This window comes from Equus przewalskii, chromosome 32 (assembly GCF_037783145.1).
Source record: "Equus przewalskii isolate Varuska chromosome 32, EquPr2, whole genome shotgun sequence".
NCBI classification, from domain to species: Eukaryota; Metazoa; Chordata; class Mammalia; order Perissodactyla; family Equidae; genus Equus; species Equus przewalskii.
Window position 1 is genome coordinate 15635008 of NC_091862.1, and position 27819 is coordinate 15662826.

At 42.5% G+C, this 27819-nt stretch overlaps 1 protein-coding gene and 1 pseudogene across 4 annotated transcripts in view; one reads left to right on the plus strand and one right to left on the minus strand.

Moving 5' to 3' along the window:
* RMND1 (required for meiotic nuclear division 1 homolog) overlaps positions 1-20619 on the plus strand; it is a 46230-nt gene extending 25611 nt beyond the window's left edge. For all 4 annotated transcript variants that reach the window (XM_070603161.1, XM_008514814.2, XM_070603162.1 and 1 more), the window contains 4 exons: positions 2195-2271; positions 4760-4880; positions 19911-20027; positions 20408-20619. In XM_070603161.1, coding sequence (XP_070459262.1) covers positions 2195-2271; positions 4760-4880; positions 19911-20027; positions 20408-20449 — 357 coding nt within the window. In that variant the 3' untranslated portion in view covers positions 20450-20619. The remainder of the gene's footprint in view (positions 1-2194; positions 2272-4759; positions 4881-19910; positions 20028-20407) is intronic.
* On the minus strand, positions 556-2122 carry LOC103547561 (histone H3.3A-like; annotated as a pseudogene).
* Positions 20620-27819: the final 7200 nt, after the last annotated feature.

Genomic DNA, 27819 nt, shown 5'->3' on the forward strand with positions numbered 1-27819 from the left:
TAAACACTAGGAAAGCTACACTGAATTTAAGCAAAAAAAGAAACCCCAATTACATATAAAATGTTGAAATAAGAAACTTCATATTGATTTTTTTTTTACTTTTTAAAACTTAAAATTCAAATTACGTTCCTCTGATGGTGCAGTATTTTTTAGAGTGTTTTTAGGGTTTTTAATTTTTTTTAGTTTAATGTCTTTTAATAGCAAACATACAGGAAGAGCACAAAAGACAGACAACATTAAAAACATGCACGTAGGACAACTCAGAAAAGTATAGTGAATGGATGGAATCTACTGTATGACAGAAATGCTACAAACACCATTGAGTTGCCGTCAATAAGAAATTTGCTTGTTTTAAAAAAAAATCCAAATGTGCACATTGTGCAGAAAAATTTAACAGGTCTGTTTATAATTGATAGAAAGTTGAACTGCTGAAAGTTGTTCTCTGAAACATTTTGACTTGCCATTGATGCTTCATGTCCCCGTATTTATATTAAAAATTCACACACAAATGAAAATGGAAAAACAGCCAATACCTGGTTTCTGCCCCCTATTTTTCCACTTGCAGTCATATACTTAGGTACTTTTTGACCCCATGGAAAAAAAATATTTAACATTCAGAACTACGAATAACAGGAAGGAGAGAATTTTTTTTTAAAGAATGAAATGTTTCCCATCGTAGTGGGTTCTTAAGCACGTTCTCCACGTATGCGCGTGCTAGCTGGATGTCTTTTGGCATAATCATTACACGTTTGACACAAATAGCACACAGGTTGGTGTCTTTGAAAAGGCCAACCAGGTAGGCCTCACTCGGCTCCTGCAAACCACCAGTAGCTGCGCTCTGAAAGCACAGATCTGTTTTGAAGTCCTGAGCAATTTCCCGCACCAGACGCTGGAAGGGAAGTTTGCGAATCAGGAGTTCAGCGGGCTTGACGTCTCGTTTCACGGAGTGCCACAGTACCAGGCCTGTGACGATGAGGCTTCGTCACCCCTCCAGTAGAGGGCGCACTCCTGCGAGCGGCTTCTGTAACCAGTTGCTTCCTCCGTGCTTTACCACCGGTACAAAGCTGGCAGTCATCTTTGTACGAGCCGTGGTATAGGGACCTCCTCACTTACCCCACTTCTCCTTCGGCTGGAGCTCCGTGAGCTGGAGGCAGCACCAGTGGTGGAGAGCAACAGTGCTGATAGTGCGGTTTGTTTTTTTTTTTTTTTTTTTGAGGAAGATTAGCCCTGAGCTAACTGCTGCCAGTCCTTCTCTTTTTTCTGAGGAAGACTGGCCCTGAGCTAACATCCATGCCCGTCTTCCTCTACTTTATATGTGGGATGCCTGCCACAGCTTGGCTTTTGCCAAGCGGTGCCATGTCCGCACCCGGGATCCAAACCGGCGAACCCCAGGCCCCTGAAGCGGAACGTGCGAACCAAACCTCTGCACCACCAGGCCGGCCCCGTGCAGTATGTTTTTTTTTAAGATTTTATTTTTTCCTTTTTCTCCCCAAAGCCCCCCGGTACATAGTTGTATATTCTTAGTTGTGGGTCCTTCTAGTTGTGGCATGTGGGACGCCGCCTCAGGGTGGCTTGATGAGCAGTGCCATGTCCGAGCCCGGGATTCGAACCAACGAAACACTGGGCCGCCTGCAGCGGAGCACGCGAACTTAACCACTCCGCCACGGGGCCGGGGCCCCCCGGTGCAGTATTTTTAATGTAACTGAATTAAAGAAAAAAGTGAACTGTTTCTTGAGGAAGGAGATTATGACCACTTTTCTTGATTAAGCAGTCTTTTGATAAATTATGAGAAAAATTCTGGCTTGAAAAATGCATATAATGTTATATCAAAATTTCACGGGCATTAAAAATCATGTTTACTGTAGTTGATTTTGTTTTTACTGTAAAAGAATAATCTGATATATTCAGGCCCTGCTTTTTCAATAAAAGATTAGGGATGCTAGTGGGAAATGCTAAATAATAGAAATAGAAAATGCTAGTGGGAAGGGAGATGGAAAAAGGGAATATGAAATTTGTACCTAATAAGATTTTGAAGTCTCAGAGTGAGGTGACTGGGAGATGCTCATTCCAGAGATAGACGTTACATAGGATCAAAATTATGCTGCTTCAGGATTTGCATCATGGTCCTGTTACTTATTGGATATATGTGCGTATGTGTGTATGTACGTATGCATCGTTTTTCCCTCCCAAATAGGCTTTAAAAGCTGGGAAGAAAGTGAAACTCTCTCATGAAGAAGTTATGCAGAAAATGGGTGAACTCTTTGCCCTCAGGTAAAATTTCCTCTGTAAATAAAATATTTCATATATTTAACAAACCCAAGAAAACATTCTTATAATTCTGTACTAAAGAGCAAACGTTTGTACCTTTCTGGGAATTGCAACTATTTTCATTTCATTCACTATAAGCATGGAGAACTCATCTATTAGAAGCAACTGGACTATGAAGGAATGTACTGGAAGAAATTCTGCATGGGCAAACGAGATCGTAATTAACCTACAGTAAACCTACTTCAGGGAGCGTAGTAGGTGTTCTTTGAAGGTAGAAAGGTATATTCTAGAATTTGGATAATGGGAATTCTCAGTAAAAATATATCACTGCTTTATAACGTTCAATAGACCTAATTGCTGCTGGAAAGTTATGTACCATATTTCATTGACTCTGAGACACCGTAAGATGCCACGGGAGAGTAAAAATGCTGCCAACTACACTCTGATACAGTGCTTTTTTATCACAGAATTTTAATTTTGCACTTACTGAAATAGCTCTCTTAGTCTTACTTGGATGTCATTTCTCTCACATTCCCTCTTGGGCAGACGTGGAAAGGAAAGCATAAGGGAAATCAGTGGTTTAAGGCAGTGACAGCTAAGTCACGACTGCCACCTGTGAGACAGCATCAATTTTCAAGATGCCTCCCGTCTTCAGAGTTGTTCGAATGGGGGGAACTGTGACTTCAGTGATGAAGTACAATAATGCATCATTTTGAATAAGCATCTGAAAAGGTTTTCAGTTCATTTTATTCCTGTGATTTTCCCAGGATTTATGGAATGGCGCATCCTGAATCTCGGCGTTATTTTCAGTGGGCATCACCATTCAGTGTTTCATTCCTTGTGGTGAATGGGATGCGTTACTTGAATCCATCGTAAATAGTTTACCTGAGAGCTGTTTTTCCACATCCTCCTTAGGGACTTGGCCTGGAGAGAAGTGGTCCAGTGTTTCATCATCCATGCCTTTCTCATGGCTCAGGGACCCTAACTCAGGGTACCAACAAAAATGAAAAACCCATTCATGACGAGCATCCCCCAGCACATCTAAGGTCTTGAGTGCTCTAAGAAGTGGGGTAGACAGATTCTTCTTTCCTCTTCTCGTGGTAACGCAAGTTTGATACAGTGAATTATAATGTCAAAACTCAGAAGTTAGGACTAAACATACTTATTTCGTTTGTGAATAGTTTGTGAACAGTTTTGTGAAAAACGTTTGTGAATAGTTTCTATAGAGTCTTACTGTTCTTATCCTGTTTTCTCTGTGAAATAAAAGTGCTTATATGTTATTAAAAGGAATGTGGTAAACCTATGAATAGAAATTGAAATAGAAATATGGCAGGTTATATTAGGTGAAAAATTGTCACAAATTACATATGGTATGATCTCATTTGTGTAAATAAACAATAAATATTCATATTTATCTTCATATGTGTACATACTACAAATACATGTACACGTGCATACATGCGTGTGAGTGCACGCACACATATGGACAGAAAAAGACCTAGAAGGACACAGCAAAGTGTCTGCAGGGCCTGAAGGATTTGAGCTGTGTGTTAGGATAAGAGGGCCTACCACTGTTTTCTGAATTCTTCCTGAGGATTTTTCTTTTTTATATATAATGAACAGCTACTTATGTGTTACTTTTATAACTTAAATTTTCATTTAAAAGTAAGCTCAGAAAGGGCTAGTGCCATGGCATAGTGGTTGAGTTTGGTGTGCTCCGCTTCGGCAGCCCAGGTTCACAGGTTTGGATCCTGGGTGTAGACCTATACCACTCATCAGCCATGCTGTGGCAGCGTCCCACATACAAAATAGAGCAAGATAGGCACAGATGTTAACTCAAGGCTAATCTGCCTCAAGCAAAAAGATGAGGAAGATTGGCACAGATGTTAGCTCAGGGCAAATCTTCCTCAGCAGAAAAAAAAAGGAAGCTCAGGCCTCTTATGTAAAAAAGGTAGAAATTAAGTGAGAGAGAGAGAGAATGTGTGTGTGTGTGTGTGTGTGTGTGTGTGTGTGTAGTTGTTTGTCCAGTGTTTGCACAAATACTAGGAGGCTACAGAGGAAATTAACAGTGGTGACCTATCGGGGGTGGGAGAGAGGGAAATATGGGGATAACACTAGGAGTAAGAGTGATCAATTTTTACCTTTTTTCATCTTTTTTATTTTTGAGCCATGTGATTACCTATCTATAAAATATATGTGCATGTATATTGTAAAAAACTTTAATGAAAACAGAAACAAGCTTAGAAATGGAAAACAAAATGAGTTTTTTTCTATCTACTTCATAAATATTAATATAAAGATTGAATTAATTTGGTTGCAAATTTCGAAACTCTTTTATAGATTTTTTTATTTGTATGTTTCTTAGAAGTATTACAAAAATCAGCATTCAAAAATATTTTCATAAAGCACCATATAGATAAGAAATAAAATAGAGACCATGATTTTTAATTCAAGATGAAAAATAAGAAGCTCTAATTTTCTTTTATTTAAGACACCGTATAAACTTGAGTTCAGACTTCTTGATCACGCCTGATTTCTACTGGGACAGAGAAAACCTGGAAGAGCTTTATGATAAGACTTGTCAGTTCCTTAGCATTGCTCGTAGAGTTAAGGTAAGTATTTTGCCCTTTTACAGAGAGAGAAAGACACAACGTTGCCTATAATTTCTATGACCGTGCTAAGAGAAATTTTAAATTAAGTAAATGTGTTAAACTGCTTTTGGAGCAATATCTTACTTGAATTCTATCCAGATCTCTAGATTTCCTCTTCTACTTCTCCTGTGTACAGACAATTTCAACTTACTGCATCAAAGGATATTCTAATATTTGCTCCACAGGCTAGATGGGATTGGCGAGAGGTTGGAGGCCTAGTGGTCGATTGGGAAGTTCTCATCAAGTTTCAAGCAAGAGTTCATGGGGTCCAGAATGTGATGGTGACAATGAGAATAGAAGTGAGTTTGAGAGAGACTCCTCTAAGACGAATCAAGTGCTTGGTGATGGGAGGCCAGGGAGAGGGGAGAGTAAGGATGACTGATGTTTGCCTGTGGGTGGCGGGCAGAAGGATGGCAAAACATAGAGAGTGGGGACGGGAGGAGGTGAGGAGCCAAATTTAAGATATGTTGAGAGTAGAGAAGCAAGAAGACATCCAGTTAGAACTATCACACAGGCCTTCGGCAGTGTGGAAGCTCAAGTTGGGAAGAGAGACATCAGTATCAAGATAATGATGAAAGTGGGTGGAGGTGGTCATGATGAGGTAAACCACGTGGGGAAAGAGTAGAAAACAAAAAGGACGTTAGTACGATGTGTGCACATAGTTCTGTGACGTTTTATCATATGTAGTTCCATGTAACCACGCAATCGAGATACAGAACATTCCTGTCACCACAAAGACCTCCTTTGTGCTGCCCTTTTATAGTCGCACCATCCCCCCGTCGCCCACCATCCCTAACCCCTGGTGATGAGTAATCTGTTCTCCATCTCTACAATTTTGTCATTTTGAGAATGTTATATAAATAGAATTGTACAGTATGTCACTTAACATTGGCTCTTTACATGAGCATAATGCCCTTAAAATTCATCCAAGCTGTTGCCTGTATCAATCTCTGTCTTCCTGTGAGTTACTTAAACATTTTTTGGAATTCCATTTTGACTTACTGATATTGGGGCTTTTTCTGAGTGTATCTCTGCATAGACACTTAGTGGCTGCTCTAGGTATTACATTATACATACATAACATCATATTTCCAACTCTCCTGGTTTCGACGTTTTACCAGATTAAATCAAATGTAGAAACCTTACTACCCTTTCCCTCCATTTACCCTCCAGCATGTACAATATAATTGTCATAACCATTCTGTAGACATTGAGAACTTCGTCAGTGCTATAACGTTTGCTTCAACCATCAAACATAATTTAGAAAACTCAAGAGGAGAAGGCAATTCTATTGTATGTATCCATATTTTTATTCTTTCTGTTGTTCTTTTTTCTTTCATGATGTTCCAAGATTTCTTCTTTATCCTTTCCTTTCTGTTTCAAAAACCTTCCTCAGCCGTTCTTTTAGGGTAAGTCTGTGGAAACATGTTCTGTTAGTTTTCTTTCACGTGAGGATGTCTAGAGCTCCCCCTCCTTCCTGAAGGATATTTTCACTAGATATTGGACTCTGCGTTGATAGTTCTTTTTTTTCAGCACCTAAAAATTGCTGGGCCACTGTCTTCTGGGCTCTGTGGTTCTGATGAGAAATCTGCTATCGTTCTGTGACATGGATGTCAGATCTTTTCTCGTCCTCCCACAAGTCTTTGAGGCTCTGTTCACTTTTGTTCTAGTCTGTTTTCTCTCCATTGTTCATAATAGGTAATTTCCCTTGTTCTTCAAGTCTTCGAGTTCACTGACTCTTTCCTCTATTACCTTCCTTCTCCTGTTGAGCCCATCACTGAGTTTTTAAATTTTGGTTATTGTATTTTTCACTTCTAAAATTTCCATTTAGTTCTTCTTTATGTTTTGTATTTCTTTGCTGAGGCTTTCTGTTTTTTCATTTGTTTCAAGTGTGTTCATGATTGCTTATTGAAGCATTTTTATGATGGATTAAAATCCTTGTCAGATAACTCCAACATCTGATTCATCTTGATGTTAGTGTCTGTTGGTTGTCTTTTCTCTTTCCCTACAACTAATTTTAATACCTCCAATTTTCCACATTGCCTAAAGTGTTATGTTTATGATCAGTGATGCTGTAAGAATCAAATTTCAGTGGACTCCATCAACAGTTTCAGATACTAAATGTCTCACTAGATACAAATTTGACAATCCAGTTGTCTGGTTAGACATGAAAAGCCTTGGCCTTTTATGGTTGTGGACAGTGTACACAGGCTGAGGATCCAGGGGATGAAGAAGGGGGAGACACTAAAAGTTTTATACAGATGAGCCATCTCCTGTGGTCGTCTCAGTTAACTATTACTGTGAAACAAATTGCTCCAAAACTTAGTGACTGAAAACAGCACTTACCATCGTACAGTGTTTATTGGTCAGGAGTCTAGGAGCATCTTACGGGGTCCTCTGGCTCTCTCACAAGGCTTCAATCATATCCAGGATTGGCCGGGAACAATTCCCTTCCTATTCCTAGTTCACACATGTGGTTGTTGGCTAGATTCAATTCCTCTCAAGCTGTTGGGCTGAAGACTCAGTTTCTCTTGAGCTCTTGGCCAGATGCCTCCCTCCGTTCCTTGCCACATAGGCTTCTCCATAGAGCCTGTCACAACATGGCAGCTTGCTTTGTCAGGGTGAGCAAGTGAGAGAACGAGAGAGGGCGAGAGAATGTTAGCAAGACGAGTCACAGTCTCTCCCGTCGCTTTTGCTGTATTCTCTTTATTAGCAACACGTTAGTGGGCCCAGTCCACAGTCTAGGGGAGCGAATGACACCAGAGTGTGAACACCAGGAGGTGGGGATCTTTGCATGGCGTCTTAGAAGTCTGCTTACCACAGCCTCTGAAAAAGTCTGAAGGCTTTTTGACAAAGGTTTTGAAAAAGGCGGCAAAATTTTAGAAGCCTACTTCATAGGCTCTGTGACCGACATCATCCTCACACTACTGTTATTTTAAAGATTCCCAGCTTCAGGCCACCAAGGCACTTCCACCACTGCTGATCTCCTTGTGTTCAGAATCATCAGTGAACCAACTGCCACTGCCACTGCCACTTGACCTGTGCGAGGTTGAGGTCAAAAGAAATGTTCTGGTCTTTGACCTGGGAGGTGGCCTTTTTTATGTGTCTGTCCCCACTATGCAAGACGAAATTGTTGATGACAAGTCTACATCTTGAGGACACCTCCTTGAGTGAAGAATACCTTGACAACCAGTCAGCCAGCTAATTCATGGCTAAGGTCAAGTGCAAGCATAAGAAGGATATTCACGAACCAAGAAGGCCGTCTAAGCCTGTCCCTCTGCTACTTGTAGTGTGCTGGGTGTGTTTTTTCTTCCAGGATCAAGGCCAGTGTGAGGTCAAGTCCCTGCACGAAGAGACTGACATCTGTCCCTCTGTTACACACTCATAGTTGGAAGAATCGGATGCTCACCCACTCTCTGGCACCCTAGACCTTGGAGAAAGCCCTGTGTATTGCCACCTAGACAAGTCACCAATCCCTTGTGGGTGGCTCTATCTGTAGCCACAAGATTTAAAATCTCCTATGAGAAGAAATAAGACTGAATTTATTCACAGACAACATGATCTTGTATGTAGAATATCCTATAGCATATACAAAAAAGCTACTGGAACTAACCAGTGAGTTTATCAAGGTTTCAAGATACTAGGTCAATACATAAAAAATAATTATTTTTCTGCATACTACAGTGAAGAATTGGAAAATGAATTTTTAAAATACCATTTACAATAGCATTGAAAACTTGGAATTACTTAGGAATAAATTTTTTTTTTACGTTCCGTTATGTGTCACTAAACAACAGGGATATGTTCTGAGAAATGCGCCTTTTGGCAATTTTGTTGTGTGAACATCATAGAGTACACAAACTTAGATGGTCTAGCCTACTACACACCTCGGCTCTATGGTACTAATCTCACAGGACCACCATCGTATATGCAATTCATCGTTGACCAAAAGGTCATTATGCGGTACATGACTCTGTAAGTCAGGCTTGTACCCTGAAAACTAAAAACCATGTCTGAGAAAATAAATAAAGGCATATGCCATGTTTGTAGAGTAGAAGACTCAGTATGATTAGGATGTTATTTCTCCCACAGATTGACCTGTAGATTCAACTCAATCCCAATCAAAATCCTAAAGGCTTTTTTATTTGAGAACAAACAGCTGATTTTAAAATGGAAATGCAAGGGGCCAGCCCGGTGGCTGAGTTGTTGGGTTCGCTCCATTTTGGCGGTCCGGGGTTTCGCCAGTTTGGATCCTGGGGGCAGACATGGCACCACTCATCAGGCCATGCTGAGGCAGCATCCCACATAACACAACCAGGGGGACCTACAACCAGAATATACAAGTATGCACTGGGGGCCTTTGGGGAAAAGAAGAAAAAAGATAAAAAAATAATAATAAATGGAAATGCAAGAAGCCTAGACTAGCCAAAGCAATTTTGAAAAAAGGACAAAGCTGGAGGACTTTTATCTGATTTTAAGACTTACAGTAGATCAAGCTACAGTAATCGAGATAGTTGAATGTTGGTATAAAAATAGACATAGATTAATGGAACAGAATACAGAGTCCAGAAATAAGACCTGCACACATTTGGGCAATTGATTTTTGACAAATGTAAATTAATTCAATAACAAAGGGACACTCTTGTCAACAAGTGGTGCTGGAACACCTGGCTAGCCATATGTAGAGGAATGAGCCCTACCCTTTACTTTACACCATTTCTAAATGAATCAGAGACCTAAAGATAAAAGATAAAATTATAAAACTTCAGGAGAAAAATATAGGAGAAAAGCTTTGTGACCTTGGGGCAGGCAAAGATTTCTTAGGACAAAAAAAATGAACTTTGGGGGAGAAACTTTGACAACTTGAACTTCATCAAAACTAAAAAGACACCATTAAGAATATGAAAAGACAAGCCACAGGCTGGGAGGAAACATTTTCTCAATATATATACCTGAAAAAGGACGTGTCCAGAATATGCAAAGAACTCTCTTTATTCAGTAATAAAAATACAACCCTGTTTGTATAGTGGGCAAAAGGTTTGGAAAGACACCTCACAAAAGAAAATATGTGAATGGCCAAATGGACATGAAAAGATGTTCAACATCATTGTTTATCAGAGAAGTGCAAATTAAAACTACAATGCAGGGGCTGACCCCATGACTGAGTGGTTAAGTTCGTGCACTCTGCTTCGGTGGCCCGGCATTCACCAGTTCGGATCCTGGGTGTGGACCCACACACTGCTCATCAAGCCATGCTTTGGCAGTGTCCCACACAGAAGAACTAGAGTGACTTACAATTAGGATATACAACTACGTGCTGGGGCTTTGGGGAGGAAAAAAACCCTACAATGTGATATCACTATACACCCATTAGAATAGCTCCAATTAAACAGACTGATAATACTAAGTGTTAGTAAGGATGTGGAGCAACTGGAACTTTCGTATGTTACTTGTGGGAATATAAAGTGGTACAACCCACTTCACAAAAACAGCCTGGCAATTTCTCATAAACTTAATCATTGTGTTACTATATAACCCAACAGTTCCACTCCTAAGTATTTACCCATGAGAAATGAAAACATATGCCCTCACACTGATTTGTACATGAATGTACATAGCAGCTTTATTCTTAATAGCCAAAAACTAGAAGCAGTCAAATGTCTATCAATAGGTAAATGGATAAACAAACTGTGGGGTGCCCCTGCAGTGGAATACCACTCAGCAATAAAAACAATGAATTACTGATCCATGGATGAATATCAGAGTCATTATGCTAGTAAAAATGTCTAGACACAGAAGCTTACATGCTGTACTATTTATAGGAAATTCTAGAAGAGAAAATCTAATCATTAGTTACAGAAAGTAGATCAGGGGCCAGCCCCGTGGCCAAGTGGTTAAGTTCCACTTCGGCGTCCCAGGGTTTTGCCAGTTCGAATTCTGGGCATGGACATGGCACCACTCATCAGGCCACACTGAGGTGTCCCACATGCCACAACTAGAAGGACCCACAACTAAAATTATACAACTGTGTACTGGGGAGATTTGGGGAGAAAAAGCAGAAGAAAGAAAAAAGAAGATTGGCAACAGTTGTTAGCTCAGGTGCCAATCTTTGGGGAAAAAAATTTTTTGTAAAAAAGACAGTAGATCAGTGATTCCCCAGGGCTTGGGGGTAGGGTGGGTGGGTAGGACAGTAGATTCCCACAGGGGCAACAAGGGAACTTTTGGGGATGATGGAAATGTGGTGGTGATACTTCCATGGGTATATATTTGTCGAAAGTCTTCAAATTGTATACTTAGAATGGGTGCATTTTATTGTATGTAAATTATGCCTCAATAACGCTAATTTGAAAATAAAGTCTCTTGTGAGAATTCTTTTCTTTTTTAGGTATCCTTTTATTGGTGAGGAAGATTAGCCCTGAGCTAACATCTGTTGCCAGTCATCCTCTTTTTTGTTTGTTTGTTTTCTCCCCAAAGCCCCAGTACGTAGTTGTATATCCTAGTGTATGTCCTTCTAGTTCTTCTGTGTGGGATGCCACCACAGCATGGCTTGATGAGCAGTGTGTAGGTCTGCACCCAGGATCCGAACCCGTGAGGCCCAGGCTGCCAAAGCAGAGTGTGCAAACTTAACCACTACTCCACTAGCCAGCCCCTGAGAATGCTTTAATGACGTTAAACAAAAGCGTCAGCCTTGATGAGGCAGCCATGTTTACTAGCGACAAATTTGAAAATGCTCAGAGTCACTGCTCTTGAGAGTCTCTCCCTTTTCTCTTGGAATGAAGACTTCTAGTGGACTCGTGATTGTTGTGATGGGGTGTAAGATCGTTGCCACCAAGCAGATGCAGACCGTTTCTGATAACCAGCCTGTTGTGCTTAATTAAGTCAATAGAAGTGGCTGAGCAATAAGCAAGATGAACCAGCTTCTGGGCAAGTTTGAGCTCCGGCACCCCTCCCCCACTTCCTATGTCCTTGCTCAAATCACAGTATTCTTTGATATTTATGTCCGTGGTGTCCTTCACATGTCCATCTGGGACAAGAGTGCAGGAAAAGAGAAGAAGAGTACGGTCACCAACGATGAAGGTGGTTTCAGGGACGCACTCCTTGAGTGTATGGTCCAGAGGACGAGAAGTATAAAGATAAGAGTGTTTTTCAAGAGCTTAATGTGAACACTACATTCAACAGGAAAGCCACAGTTGAAGATGAGAAATGTCAGAGCAGGATCCGTGATGCAAATAGACATGCGCTGAAATAATCAGCCAGCTGGAGGAGAATCAAAGTGCTAAGAAGGAAGGGGCGACCTGGAGAAATGCCGCTAACCCAGAGGGAGGGGACATGCCGATGGGCCCTTGGGACTTGTCTGGGGCCAGAGCTCCTCCCAGTGGAGAGGCTTCTTCTGTGCCCACCGCTGGAAAGTTGTGCAGCCCAGAGAGCAGGTCCACTCAGCCTGGAAACTAGAAGAGTCCTGGAACAAGTCAGTTCTGTGGCTTTTTTTTTTTTTCATATGAACTCTATGTAGCTATAGTACTACTGGCTTCAGAATCCTTAAGCGAGTGCACAGGGAGGAGGTGTACATTGCACTTAATCAGTTCTGTACGCAAGTGGGAAATTCAGGTAGTGTCTTGAAGGATAAAAACAAAGGTCTCTTTAAATCTGGCACCATTAAATGTGTGTGTATGTGTGTATGTGTATGTGTGTATAAAGTCTTCTTTCCAGTTGATGTGATCTGATTTGTTCTGTACCTCTGGGCCAGGACCATCCCTGACTGCATTTTTGCCTGATGAGCCCAAACATCCCCTCCCAGGAAAGATTTCCCCGTCTTTCTCCCAGAGGCGGAGCCGGTCTCTGCCCCGGTGCTTCTGGAGTGCTTTGCACGTGTTCCTCAGGAGCGGCACTTCACACGCTGCATCGCCGTGATTACACGTGCAGCTTCGCTTCGTGTGAGAGCCCGCTTCCTGGCCTTCCACAGCATCCTTACATGGCTGGGAGAAGGCACGCGCTCCAGCGTCTCTTCCTCTTCGGAGAAGGACACTAATGCCATCAGAGGGGCTCTACCCGCATGACCTCTTCTAAACTGAGTCACCTCCCAAGGGCCCTGCCTCCCAATAGCATTGCACTGCGGCTTAGGGCTTCAAGATAGGGATTTTGGGGGGATACAAACGTTCATTCCATGACACCAACAGTCCCTGAAAATCCGCTTTAATTTTACTTTAGGAACTAAAATTCAAGATTCGTTTAAATTATCTTTATAAATTACATATTTCTACCACATCCTTATTGGATTCTATGTTAGGAACTGGGGCAAGATAGCTAAAAGTGGAAGCAGCACTGTATTAGGGGAAAAGGGACTGACAGGAAATTGGAGCTACACTCGTGGGATCCCTCCTCTCCTTCCTTGAAACACGTCAGCGAAAGTGATGGGAGCTGCTTTCCCCCTAAAGATACTATGAGTCCACTGGAGACAGAGGGCTGATTCGGCTCCAGGGCCCAGCGGGCGAGGGATGTGGATCCGGACCTGTAGTTGGTAAATGCCTGCCAGTGTGATGGCCGTGGGGGTTTGAATTATGTTTCATTCTGTGTGATGGATTTGGACACTTTGTTCCTGAAAATTCATTGTATAACAACTAGAACTTTTGCTTGTCAAAATTCCTTTGGCCACTGACAGTTTTCATGGGACTCTCCTCGCGTTCCATTGAATCTGTCTTCCAAGTATCAGAGGTGTCCTATGACTCTACCATTGTCATCCGCCCAGCTTGGTTCAGTCACTACAACTAGTCGTTCTCTGTTCCATTCCCCAGTCTCATCCTGAGTTCTCTCTCTGGTGTTAGAGCTTCCGCATGAGTTATGAAGCGTGCCCACAAGTTCCCCAGCTGCATTTCTCAGAGCATCTTCTTTGCACCCCGAGGGCAGTTAGAACTAGTTGGATTATGTGAAGATTATTTAGAATGAAGTAGAAGAATTTAGCCTCCCTTCCTGTGCTCCACACAATGCCGGCACTATAGATGATACAAAAGAAGAGTAGAGCTGGTCCTGACCTTCCACAAGCATTACGGTCTCACAAGAAGGCACACAGAACAGGGAGAGGAGTGGTAGTGCCAGGAGAAAGTTGTGCATATTTTTTGTTTGTTTTTTCCCCAGAGGAAGGAATCCTGAGAAAAATAGGGGTGATGAGGCATGAGATGGGCTGAGCAGCAGTCCAAAAAGTTGGGGACGGAGGTAAAGTCATTTCATTTGGTAATGAAGAGATCACTGAAAAAGATCAGAGAGTGGTCACGGAAGTGTAGGAAGGACAGAAACGAGTTGGCAGTGGGTTCTTCGCTCCGTTTTCTCAAATCGATGTCCTCTGAGCTTCTGGCATTGCTTCTCCTCTCCTCACGCTGCCTGCTCCTTGAACGCTCTCGTTCATCTCCATGACTTCTACTCCCACCTCTTCCTGATGGTTCTCATGTGTGTATCTCGAATCTCACGCTCTCGTTTGCCTTGCGGATGTTTCCAGTCACCTAGTAAATTCACAGATCTTCCACGTTGACATATCTTGTAGCATCCTTTTTAGAATTAATTACGTGTCACTCCCCACTAGAATGTAGGCTCCACGCGATCAGAGACTATGATTCTTTTCTTTGCTGTGAGATTTCCAGTTCTTGCTAAGGCCCCACATAGAGTATGTGCTCAATAAATATTTGTAGACTTAATCAGTGATTACGATTTCAAGGTGAAACTCACTGTATTCTCCCAGAAAATGTTGAAGCTTCTCTCTTCTCTATTCTGGCTAACAGCAGGACCAGCTGACCTCAGCCAACCTGTTGGTCAGCCCCAAACTTGAAACTCATCATGTTTCCTCTTTCTGCTTCATCCTCCACATCCAGTTAGACAATCCTTTCACTTTCTCCTAAGTGTCATTCCTTCATGGGCAAATGTTTATCGAAAGTCTATATGATAGACGCTGGGCTGGTGAGACAGGGCGGGTTACCACACTGAGCCTTCCTCCAGCCCCCAGTTACTAACACGCATCCCCACTGCCATCCACCCTCTTCCCTCACCCTCTTCGCTGTCTCTCAGCCTCGAGTCTGGACCCTTTAGCCAGAAGACACGTCTGTCTTATTCACATTCCACCTCCTCTGCCCAGTCCGGAAGAGTAAATATTAAACAAATATTTGAGGACTGAACAAAGGACTCCTCCCCACTGCCTGCAGAATAAAGCTCCAGTGTTACAGTAGGGTATTTGTTTCCTACTGCTGCTGTAACTAATTACCACAAACTGGCTTAACACGGCACGTCCTCATATAACTCTGTCGGTCAGACGTCTGACCTGGGAGTCAGCGAGCTAAAATCAAGGTATGAGCAGGGCTGCATTGGTTTCTGGAGGCTCCAGGTAGGGTCCTTTTCCCTGCCTTTTCCAGCTCCTAGACGCCACCCACATTCCTTGGATTTTCCCATCTAGCAAAGGCAAGTGGAGTCCTCTTCACGTTGCATCACTCTGGACTCTTCCGCCTGCCATTTCCACTTCGAAGGACCCTTGTGGTGACACTGGGTCCACCCAGAGAAGCCAGGATCATCTCCCTGTCTTAAGGTCAGCTGATGTGCAACCTTAACTCCATATGCAATCTTAATTCTCCTTTGCCGTGTCATCTTCACAGGTCCCAGCGATTAGGGTGTGAATGGCTTTCAGGGGACGGTTACTTGCCTACCGCATGTGGTCTACGTTACTTTTCACAATTTGGTGCTAACTTACCCAACCTCACTTCCAAGCCCTTCCCTGCAAGTTTTCCGCTGTCTGGCTATACTTGCCTCTGAGCTGCTTCCTCTGCTGGAAATGCTCTGCCCTCGGCGCCCCACCTTATCTTCCTGGCACCTGCCTATTTAGAGCCTGCTCACGTTTACCGCCTCTGTGACACCGTCCCTGTTGTGTCCTGCTTCCCCATCAGTGTGCGTGTAACGTGCATGACTCTGTAGCCAAATGAAATAGGAGGCATGCATTAGCGGGGACTCTCTCGCTTGCACAAGACAGAAAAACAATTTGAATGCTGCTACTTGTTTATCACCACATACTGACTCACATGACGGAGCGAACAGGGCAGAGCGTGGGAATAGGGAATGTCTATTGCACAGGCCCAAACAGGTCATCAGTGCTGTCTCTCCTCAGCATCCTCTGTGCCAGCCTGGCCTCCTTTCTTCTCAGTGGCATCCTCTGTGAGATGGGGAGAAAGGGCTGTTTTCAGAAAGAGGGATATCCAAGCTGCATTTCACTCTGCCTGGCAACTTCAGAGGATTAGGCCATGTGTCCAAGCCTTGGGTAGCCACGTGCTAAGGGAACTGGGCATTGTGTTTGGCGAAGCCTGGGTCTTGTACCGACCCCACCTACCCTCGGGCTTTTCAGGGGAGGGGCGTGGTCAGGCAGGTGTTGCTGCCATGATTGGCAGCATCGCGTGGTTGGAAATAGTGGGAGAGTCACTCCCCAGAAGAGGGGCAGGAGGGAAGGGTGCTGGGCAGACCCCAGATAACAGTGGGGCAGAATGAACTCAGTAGGGAATCAAAGCGCCGTGGGAGCACTGAGGAAGGAGCAGAGGTCGGGAGGGTCTCACAGCCTGCGCCTTCCCCCTGGAAGAGGGAAGATGCCACCATGTACAGAGCGATTGGACTGAGTGAGCTGGGATTGTTTTGTGTTATAGAGAAGGCAATGGTAAGATGTTTAAAGCTTTTGAGCAGGGCAGTGCCGTGGTCCAACCTGGTGAGGATGGGAACTCTGATGCCAGTGCAGAAAAATGGAAACCCCCATCCACCCAAAAAAAAAAAAAAAGTTTTTGGGAGGTAGTGAATAGTTGATGAAGGCCCACCAGGTGGTATTAAGAAATGAGAAGCAGGGGGCCAGCCTGGTGGCGTGGTGATGAAGTTCGCGCACTCCACTTCGGTGGCCCAGGGTTCACCAGTTCAGATCCCAGGCACAGACCTAGCACAGCGCTTATCAAGCCATGCTGTGGCAGGTGTCCAACATGTAAAGTAGAGGAAGATAGCTCAGGGCTAATCTTCCTCAGCAAAAAGAGGAGGATTGGCAGATGTTAGCTCAGGGCTAATCTCCTCAAAAAAAAAGAAAGAAAGAAATGATAAGCAGGGGCCAGATTCAAGACTCTTCAGAGCAAAGAAGAAGTGTCAGGAGTGGGGATTAGAGAGCACAGGTTCCTGTCCTGAGTGACTGAGAGGTAATGTGACCTGAGTTGAGATAGGAACCCAAGAGGAGGGACAGCCTTGAACAGGATGTCAGTTTTAGTTTGAGAAATGCTAAATTTGAGGTGCTGGCAGGAAGCCCATAAGAAAATGTCTCACAGGCAGTTAGAAGTTCAGGTAGGGGAGAAGTCAGGATTAAGCACTGATATTTGGGACTTATCAGAAAACAGATGGTGGTGTAAATCATTCTTTCCCAAAATGTGGGATATGTACACTTGTACAAGAGATGAACTTAGGTGACGCATGGACCCCGCAATAACATTTCAGCCTTGCAGCAGGTCGCATTTCTGTTTCTGTCGAGAAGAAATGCTTCGTTTGGTTTTAGTGCATCTCGATGGGTCCTCTGAGGTGCGCTACTCTCCCACTCCATGGGTGTCAGGCTCAGCTTCGTGTAGCAACAGTTTCACATCATACTGGATTTCCTTTTATGGCAATGATAGTTTCCTTTTAAAATAAACATTTCTAAGTTAAGTCTTTTGGAATGTGAATAATAGTACAGCTGGCACCATATATCACAGAAATAGTGACGGTGGCATGGAAATGACTGAAGTTTAGGAAGCATCTGCACAAACCAGCATGGGTGAGATCGTGCGAGGAGAGTGCAGAGCTAGAGGACACGGAGGACAGGGTCAGGACTTGGGGAAGTGTCATCTAAAGGCAAGAGGAGGTAAAGAAGAAACAGGAAATAATGATGGTCAGAGGCAAACTTAGCTCTTAGGGCAGAAAAAGCCAAAGGAACTGTGCATTTCAAGGTGTCATCACATGCTTGAGTTAACAGAGGTCTAGAAAAGTTGTTAGGTTTACTAATTAGGAACATTTATAAGTTTCAGGGGAGTTGTGGTGATATATTCAACTTCCAATGGTTAAGGAATAAGTTGGGTGATGAGGAAATGGAGGAAGAAAACGTTATCTGTTCTTTAGTCAAAGTTGAAAGAAAATGGAAGAGGGCTGGGTCTGTATTTTGAAGAGAGGCTTAAGGATGAGCATGTTTATAGACCAAGATCAAGCAGCCAACAGAAATAGGAAGAGGAAGAGAGGGAGGGAGGAAGGAAGAGGCAGGAGGAAGGAAGGAAGGCAGGCAGGAAGGAAGGAAGGCAGGCAGGAAGGAAGGCAGGCAGGAAGGAAGGAGTGTTTTAAACATCTATACAGATTAGAAACTACAGGATGGCCATAAAGTCTGGAAACATGCACGAATATATGCTTATTGGTGTGGGCCCACGCGTCCTCTCATTAGTAAGGCAGTGTAATGCTCTGCACTGTCACAGTGAACATGGTGCACTAACACATTTTGACCAGTCCTCAAGCATGCATCTGTGACTTGTCTCCAATTTCCACTGACCAAACCTGCACCCTCAGCATACCCGGTAAGTAATCAATGGGAATCAAACTATTTTTAAAAATTGTTTCCAGACTTTCCAGTCTACAAAAGAAAGTGAGATACAGAGAGGTTAGGAGGTATAGCTTGCTGTGGTCACATCCAAGTCTTAAATTCAAAGACTGTTTTCTGGGAACGGCCTCAGCGACCTCGTTGGAGGCTTCAGAAGGGAAGCTCTGCATTTCAGCGCTGGAAGCAGCGCCGTCTAGTGGCGCGTCGCAGCAGGTCAAGAGTTAACGTTCTGGGCTTTTTTAACAGTGGGACTTGCGGTTTTAGTAGAAGGTGAACATTGTCTCTGTCATCTTAACGCCGTGCTAAAAGAATCATATTTCAAGTTTGCCATTCTTAACTGCTAAAAATCCAAGGGCAGCTACCAAAAACTAGGACTCAAAAACTTAATTTTTAGATCTCCCATCAAAATCTTAGAAATGTAAGAGCTTCGGTATGTAAAATCGTCTCTTGCAGTTAAATCTGTGCGTTACAAGATGTCTCTAGATGGATTCACAAGAGACAGGTGACATTGGCAGGTTGCCTTTGGGAGAGGACTGGGGAGGAAGAATTGAAGGGGTGATTTTTCACCATTTACCTATTTCAGACGTTTAGAATTTTGAAGCATGTGACCGTGTTACTTATTTTCCTAATTAAAGTTGTTTATAAATTTATAATACAGGATGCTTTTTTAAATTGCGGTCACATTGGTTTATAACATTATATAAATTTCCGGTGTACATTATTGTATTTCGAATTCTGTGTAGATTACATGAGTTCACCACCCAAAGACTAATTACAGTTCCCTCACCACACACACACACACACACACACACACACACACACACACACACACACACACACACACACACACACGCCTAGTCACTGCTCTCACCCTCCTCCCTCCCCGCTCCCCCTCTGGCAACCACCAGTCCAATCTGTCTCTATGTGATTGTTGGTTGTTTTTATCTTCTACTTATGAATGAGATCATACAGTATTTGACTTTCTCCCTCTGACTTATTTCACTTAACATAATACCCTCACGGTCACAAATGGCCGGATTTCATCATTTCTTATGGCTGAGTAGTATTCCATTGTGTATATATACCACATCTTCTTCATGCATTCGTCCCTTGATGGGCACCTAGGTTGCTTCCAAGTATTGGCTGTTGTGTATACTGCTGCGATGAACATAGGGGTGCAAGTATCTTTATGCCTTTGTGTTTTCAAGTTCTTTGGATAAATACCCACCAGTGGAATAGCTGGATCATATGGTAGATCTAGTCTTAATTTGTTGAGGAATCTGTACTGTTCTCCACAGTGGCTGCACCAGTTTGCACTCCCACCAGCAGTGTATGAAGGTCCCCTTTTCTCCACATGCAGGATGCTTTCTAAGACTTTTCTAATGCAGGTCATGAATGAAAAACTCCAGCACTGCATGGAGCTGACGGATCTGATGCGCAATCACCTGACTGAGAAGAGGGCGCTCCGCTTGGAGTGGATGATCGTCATCCTCATCACCATCGAGGTAGATGGCTTTCTTACAGAATAAAGGTAACTTGAGAGAGAGAGAAAATGATAGCGGGAAAGAGCATGACTTTGTCCTAATCCTTAAGTCTATTTGGAAGTGAGGTAAGTGTCAAGTGAATACAGTAGTATTTTGCAAATGCATTGTGACTTTTGGAAAAGTTCCACATTTTTAAAGATATCATTTAGAGAAAGTTCTAGCTGTAAATTCATAATGTGAAGGCCAATAGCAAGTACTTCTGCCTCAGATCTGCAGCCTGCCATGGGGGAAAGACACTTATGTCAAGAGCATTTATCATTAATTACAACCTTGGAAGTCATTTTAGGCTGTGCCAGTGATTTGCCACGAAATTACTAATTGTCACTTTTTATCACTCTAAGGTAATGTTTGAGCTGGGACGAGTATTTTTTCTGATCAAGTGACCAAAGAAAAAGTACCACTGCGAGACAGAATCACGTTCTACAATCAAAATAAATGCCCACTGTTGGGGGATCGCTTATTTAATAGGTATTTAATTTTTTAAAATCAAGTTGTTATAACAATCTTTTTCAGCTCCTAAATGTATTGCTGCTTGAATAAAAATTATGAACAACCTGGTGTTTGGGTCTATTAAAACTGACAATTTGAAAGGAAAATGTTCATTTTATTTTAAAGAACTTTGGCTAAGTTTACCATCTAGGAAATCTAGGCAAGATACTCACTAAAGCCAAAAGGCTTAAGGTTTGGACACTCTTCCAAGCCTGTCCCCAGGGAGTCCCAGGCACGGCTCTGGCTAAGAGAACCATAGAGGAACTCAGGAGTGTTGAAATAAAGATCGAAAACAAGACAGGCCTTTTGATGCCAGAAATGAATTTTATATACCTATTTTAGGTGCCATAATTTGAGTATGACTGCTCACTGGCACTTTGCCTTTTATTAATAAATACTTTCCATCCTTTCACTACCAAGTTAGTCAAAATATTCTTCCCACAAACTTTTTTTTTTGAGGAAGATTAGCCCTGAGCTAACATCCGCCAGCCAATCCTCGTTTTGCTGAGGAAGACTGGCCCTGAGCTCACATCTGTGCCCATCTTTCTATACTTTATATGTGGGACGCCTACCACAGCATGGCTTGCAAAGCGGTGGGTAGGTCTGCAGCCGGGATTTGAACTGGCAAACCCAGGGCTGCCAACATGGAACATGTGAACTTAACCACTGGGCCAGCCCCGAAACATTTTTTTTAGTTTTGCACATACCTTGGGTTTGGGGAAATTTAAAAATATCAAGTATAAAGAATTTAACATTACATGCTTAACATCTTGAATTGATAACATTTTTCTTAAAGTCCTTTTTATCTTTGTTATTTTTATAAATCATAACTCCCCTTGCCCCATTACCATCCCTACCACAATGAATTTAAACATTTTTTTCATGCATTCTATATATATCCATTAACAGTTTTACTGTTTTAAACTCGGGCACTGTCATTTTGCAACTTAACTGCTACATAGTATCCCACCAAGAGAGCACACACTCGCGCCCCTCACTGATGACATTCAGACATTTATTTGCTCTAAGGGTGCGAAGGTAAACATCCTGGTGTCTTTTTCAGCATGTGCCTAGAGTTCCTCTTGAGTAGCAGTCTTCTGAGGTGCCTACACCCCAAGGGTAGCAAAGACTTTCCAAGGAGAATGTAGGCATGGATAGTTCAAAAACTGCTTTCTGTGCCCAAGGCCCACAAGTGCACTTCCATAGACTTGCTGGGCCTGTGCGCACCCCTGCAGTGTGTGCAGCCTGTCCTCCTTTCCGTCTTCCCTCCGCACTGTACAGAAGGCATCTCTCAGGCACCTCGGATCTTAGTTTGGCGCACGTTATTTAAAAACCTTTAAATATATTTAACCTATGTTTAATCATCTTTGGGAAGCCAAACAGGAGCACAGTTTGAGATACTGGTAAACAAAGCCTCCTTTAATGGAGACCATATTATCCCCCATCTATTAACGGGCATTTCCAATAGAATTTTACGCCAAGTATCAATGTGTACAATTTGCTGTTTGGGTCAACTGTGTACTAATTATAATAATTTTAATAGCCAAAAAAAAGAACATGAACATTGGGGGCCTTATGGTCATGGCAAATTACAATTTAACATTTCAACTTGTATACAAATATGTTGCAAAGAACAAAAAGACGACTTTCAAGCACGGAAATTTATTAGGATAACGTTCTGTGGGGAACGTAACACAGTTTTCCAAGGAGAAAAAGGAATAACGTTAAATTGAACCATTTACTTAGGTTTAAATGGATCATAGTGGACATCAACTCATTATGGTATTACATGCCACTAGATACATTAAAGACAGATATAATAATTCTATTTTTAAATAATATTTATGATACATTAGAGGTTACATCTTTTTCAGCTATTTAAATTTATGATAAAAAGCTTCGACTTAAGTTAGAGAAAAGTTTCAAAAATTATTCTAGGTATAACACAAAAAAAGTTTTTCAAGATCACAACTTTTCTAACAAAATGACCAAGAAATTATACCAGAATATTGAGGAAGGCCTAAAATGTTAAGTACATTCACCAGCGGCTCCAGAAGCAGTCCTCAAAGTGGTATCAAATTTCTCTCTCTCAGTAGAGTACAGAGCTTAAGACCAACCTGGATTTGAATTCTTGCTCCACAGCCACTCGCTGAAGCTCTCTGGGCCTCAGTTTCCTCATCTGTAAAATGGGCTCAATAGAGCACTCCCTCACAGAGCTGCAGTGAGGATTAATGGAATTAATGTACATGAAGCTAGGAGAGTTAACTCCTGCTCCAGTCCATCTGGGTGGAAACCCATGTATGATTCTGAGATTAAGTGGAGGCTGAGTCGCATCCCCAGGACGCCCCTTTGAATCCACAGTTAAGACACGTCGTGAGTAGGACTTACACCAGGTGTTGGTGAATCCTGCGCCGGGAGGGACAGTTCATTTCGATATGAAGCAGTATTTCCCTGTTTAACGTGAGCTGGCTCTTCAGTGCAGGCCCAGAAAGGCTGTCCAACCTCCGTGGACCTGGCCTATACCAGGAGCTGCCACACGCCTTCAGGGAGCCTTCTTAGACCGCCGCGGCAGTCGGAGGCAGAGACGTTTTCATTTATAAAATCAATATTTTCTAGTATTATTTTTTGACAAAACTTAGCCTATTTTTAGTTCTTGTCCTGTCTCGCAACCACTTAGTTTTCCCAAAGTATGGGCCTCAGACAACTGCATCAAAGCCCTGGGCGCCCGCGATTATTACTGACTCCTGTGTCCACCACGAGAAGCTGAGGCGGCAGCTGGAAATGTGCTGCTTACAGCTCTCCAAGCTCCTTAGGCTCACTCACTCTTGAAAACCACAGACTTAGAACCTATTTATTGGTCTGCACTCAGTGTATAGATGGACTTTGAATAACTCATTAGCACTCTCTTGCTCCATTTAAAGTGCTAAGCACTACACCTCACGGCTGATTCAATTCTTTCTAGCCCTAACCCACCTCATACTCTCCCCTCCCTGCCTTTACAAATTCTGAGTCGCGTGCGTGTTGGGAGAAGGTAAGGAGGTTAAGTAGAGGAAATTTTCCTGAATACCTCCACTCCAAATCTATTTCCTTTTGACTCCCTCCATTGGTTCTGATTTGCCATTTGGAAGGAAGATTTCAGGTCACTATACCAAATTCCCTTTCAAGGGAGCTTTCCTCAGAGGCAAACAGGATTTTGCAAAGGCCACATTTTCACTCCTTCTGCACAATTTGAAACAAAATGTAGATTTAAATGTTTCTTCAAAAACAGACAGAATGTTTCAACATCCCATAGCCTGTTATAATAAAATAGCCTGGAAAGTATGCAGGATTATAAAACCTACTCACAGAGACAGTCATTTTCTCATGCAATTCAACAAAAACTTATCCAGAAGGTACGATGTGTGACTCTAGGCTCCAAGACAGTGGTGAAGCAGACAGAGAGGGCCCCACTCCCATGAAGCTTCCACTCTAATGAAGGCAGCGGGAAACAAGTCACAACTGACTGAGTAACCTGCTTCGAGAGAGAGACGCTCTACAAGGAAATCTACAGAAGAGGTGCAGAGGTGGTATGAAAAGTCAGGAAAGGGGAATACAATAGTTAAAGAACTTAACATTTACTTTCGGTTTAGACATCACTATTTGACTTGAAACTCAAAACACACGAGATCCTGTATAAGCTTGACTTTTAATTGAGCTTCTACACGAGACTTGAAAATTTGCTTACCATAACAATTTTTTTAAATATTGCTAAAACAAAAATATGGCGTGCTTCTTAAATTCATCAAATGAAGACTTACAGAAGGCGACAAACGAACAAAAGAGGATGTAATTCCAGTCAAGTCTAAACCACTAGACACCAGTCCTTAAATTCAAGGTTTTTGATCTTAATCAAAAAAGCCTCATGTGGTTTGGGTTCTGCTTATCTGAGAGATTTTGACTCGGAGCACCCTGATGGCAAGTAAAAGGTTAGCTGGGATCCTTGTCCAATGCTTCACTAACGGAATCTGGAACTAGAGTCCTCGAAGTTTATGTGGCCCCTTGAGATCCTGGGTTTCCTGAAGCAGCCAGACTTGCAGTGGTAAGCTGGGAAAGGCCTGGGCGAGGTAGCCACCTGCTTATCCTCCCTTCAGACCACATTGTAGGAAGTAATGAAACAGCCAGCTTTTTAAAATCAGGACTCTGCTGCAACTCTACAGACCTTTAACACGGATAAATTACTAGAACCAGGAAACTCGCCTACCAATGAGCAACCATCGTCATAAAGAAAAACAAGTTAATATACACACCCAGTTTTTTATCAATCGGGGGAAGCAGTTTTTCTCCACAAATTTCATCATTTATTTCACTTTCAAATATAAGAATCTCAAGTCAAACACAACTCCATAAGCAAAAATTCAGATTCGTATTTTGTTTTTTAAGAAATATTTCAAAACTAAAATAAGTGTCTTTAAAAACCAGTTTTGACTCTTGATACAACTTGGATCCATCTTCGCTCCACTTGGCTGAGTGAAAGCAGCCAGTCTCAAAAGGCTACATATTTTAGGATTCCATTTATATAACGTGCTAGAAAAGACAAAACTGGCGATGGGGAACAAATCAGTAGCTGCCAGGGGGTCAGGGTGAGAGGACGGTAAGTACATAAAAGGCCAGCATGAGGGAGTTCTCTGAAGTGACAGAATGTCCTGTATCCTGATTGTGGTGTGGTTACACAAACGTACACCTCTGTCAGAGTGCAGAGAACTGTACACCAAGAGGAGGAAAGTCAATTTTACTGTATAATTCTACAAATTTCTTTAAATCAGTGATTATTTCAAAAATATATTAAAGATCCTATCATTTACTGAGGTATCGTGCTAAACCCCCTGACGTACACTCTATTTTATACTCACACGACCCTATGAGATAAACATTATCCCTATTGGAGTAAAACAACACACTGAGGCTCAGAGGTCAAGTAACATGCCCAAAGTCAAACAGCTCAAGGGAGGGAGCACAGGATGCCAACCCAGCTCTGCCTCCAAAGCCTCTAGGCTATTTTTTTTTTAAAGACTGGCCCTGAGCTAACATCTGGTGCCAATCTTTTTTTCTTCTTCTTCTTCTTCTCCCCAAAGCCCCCCAGTACATAGTTGTATATTCCAGTTGTGGGTCCTTCTGGCTGTGCTACGTGGGACACCACCTCAGCATGGCCTGGTGAGCAGTGCTAGGTCCACGCCCAGGATCTGAACCTGTGAAACCCTGGGCCACCAAAGCGGAGCACGCAAACTTGGCCACAGGGCTGGTCCCTCAAAGCCTCTCTTCTAAACCACTGGGATAGCTATACTGTCCACGCTCTATTCAGCTGCCACTCCCAAAGATGTCAGGAGGCTATGAAGTCTCCTACTTAACACACTACAGATAATGTGACGATGCGCAGAGGAACAAAACATGATTCTAGGGCAGCACTGTCCAACGGCACTTTCTGTGACAGGGATGTTTGACATCATCTGCGTTGTCCAATATGGTAGGCTCTAGCCACACGTGCCTACTGAAAGCACATGTGGCTAGTGTGACGTTACTTTACACAGCCACAAATGGCTAGCAGCTACTGACCTGGACAGCACAGTTGTAGAGAAACAATCCAACAAGAAAGTGCATGCCAGAGAAAGAACCAACATATCAAAATGTGATGGCAACTCACCAACAATAAATCAATGCAAGGTAGATGTATAACGAAGGAGTAAACTGAGACACGCACAACCCTCAAATATGTCACAAAACTATCTTTCAAACATCTACTCACCCTTCAAAATTCAGTTTAAACATCAACTTCATTTATACTACCACAGCTCTTTGCACATGTCTAATGTAGAGCAAACTGTATATTAAGTATATGGTTGTGCTCTTCTCTCCCACCGGACTGTGAGCATCTTACAAGAGACAGTTATTAACATGTATTCCACCAGCACCTACTACATATACCCAGAGGCTTTCTACAACAAACATTTTTTCATTCGGTTCTAGGGGGGGAAATTATCATTTTAGGTCCTTCAACTACAAATTCAATTCAATTCTGCAAGCATCTGAGTACCAGCGGTATACATAAAAGGCAGTCCCTGGAAGGAGCTTACAGTGGGGATGGGGGCTATAGGTAGACAGACAACAAGTGAGAAGAGTCATCACCCAAGTACTACGACCAGGGCTTGAGGGCAGAAAAGGAACCATCAGGTGTCCCAGTGGTAAGAGAAACTTGAACAAAGCAGCCATTATCCAATTCTCTAAGAGAAAAAGACTAAGACAATTTACTCTAGCCCCACCTATTACTCACAAAAGCCTATCACAAAAGCCTAATGGATTTAAAAGAAAAAAAAATCAAGGAAGGCCTTAGAAATTTATCCTAGCTTCCCCACACTACCAAGGGCCGGGACTCATCCTGCTCCTTGTGCCAGTATGCCACAACCAGTCTTAGAACAAACCCTTCTAAATCAAAAGTTTCCATGAAAATGGCACAGCAGAGACAAGTGGTATACTTTTCTTTACACTTATCCCCTGATTATCTTTCAGTTATAACATCTTTTAGGGCCTGGAAATGTGCTAACTAGAATAGTTTCACAGTACAATCTCATGGTAATAGGCAGCATCTAGAACTAACAGTAAGTAAAATAGTTTGAATTCATTTAATAAATACATTTTCTGTTTCCTCTAAAAATCAACAGCGGGTACTGGTTAGAGGAGTCTGCAAATTCTAAAGACCCCAAGCATTATCCGTAGGGCACGGAAGGGGAAAGTATAACTGCTGTCATGTAGAAGCTTGCGAACTGGAAGACTAGAGAACGAGAGTTTACACTGTAACTTCCCTAGAAAAGATTCCAAAAAAATCACCAGCCAATTTGCTCACCTTTATCAGCACACAGATTATTCATGACAAAAGTCAGAGAAAATGTTTAGTTTTCCTAGACTGAATGGCCTCGGGCCAGTTAATTGCTTAACTTCTTTGAGCCCGCTTTCTCAAATTTAAGATTGAGGAGGGACTGAGACTAGAGCCCCCAGAGAAAAGTGACTTAATTAACTAAGATAATTACTTACCGACTGACTTCAGCAAGGCTTCTGATTCAACCCTAATTCACCCATAAATAGCAAAAATACAGAGCTGCAATGATTAAAATATGACAGAAATTCCTTAATACTCCTCCCTTTAAGACTTGGAGCTTAATTTCTCTGCCCTTGGCTGTAAGCTGGACTCAGTGACTTGCTTTTAACCAACGGCATGTGGCAGTGATGGTGTGGC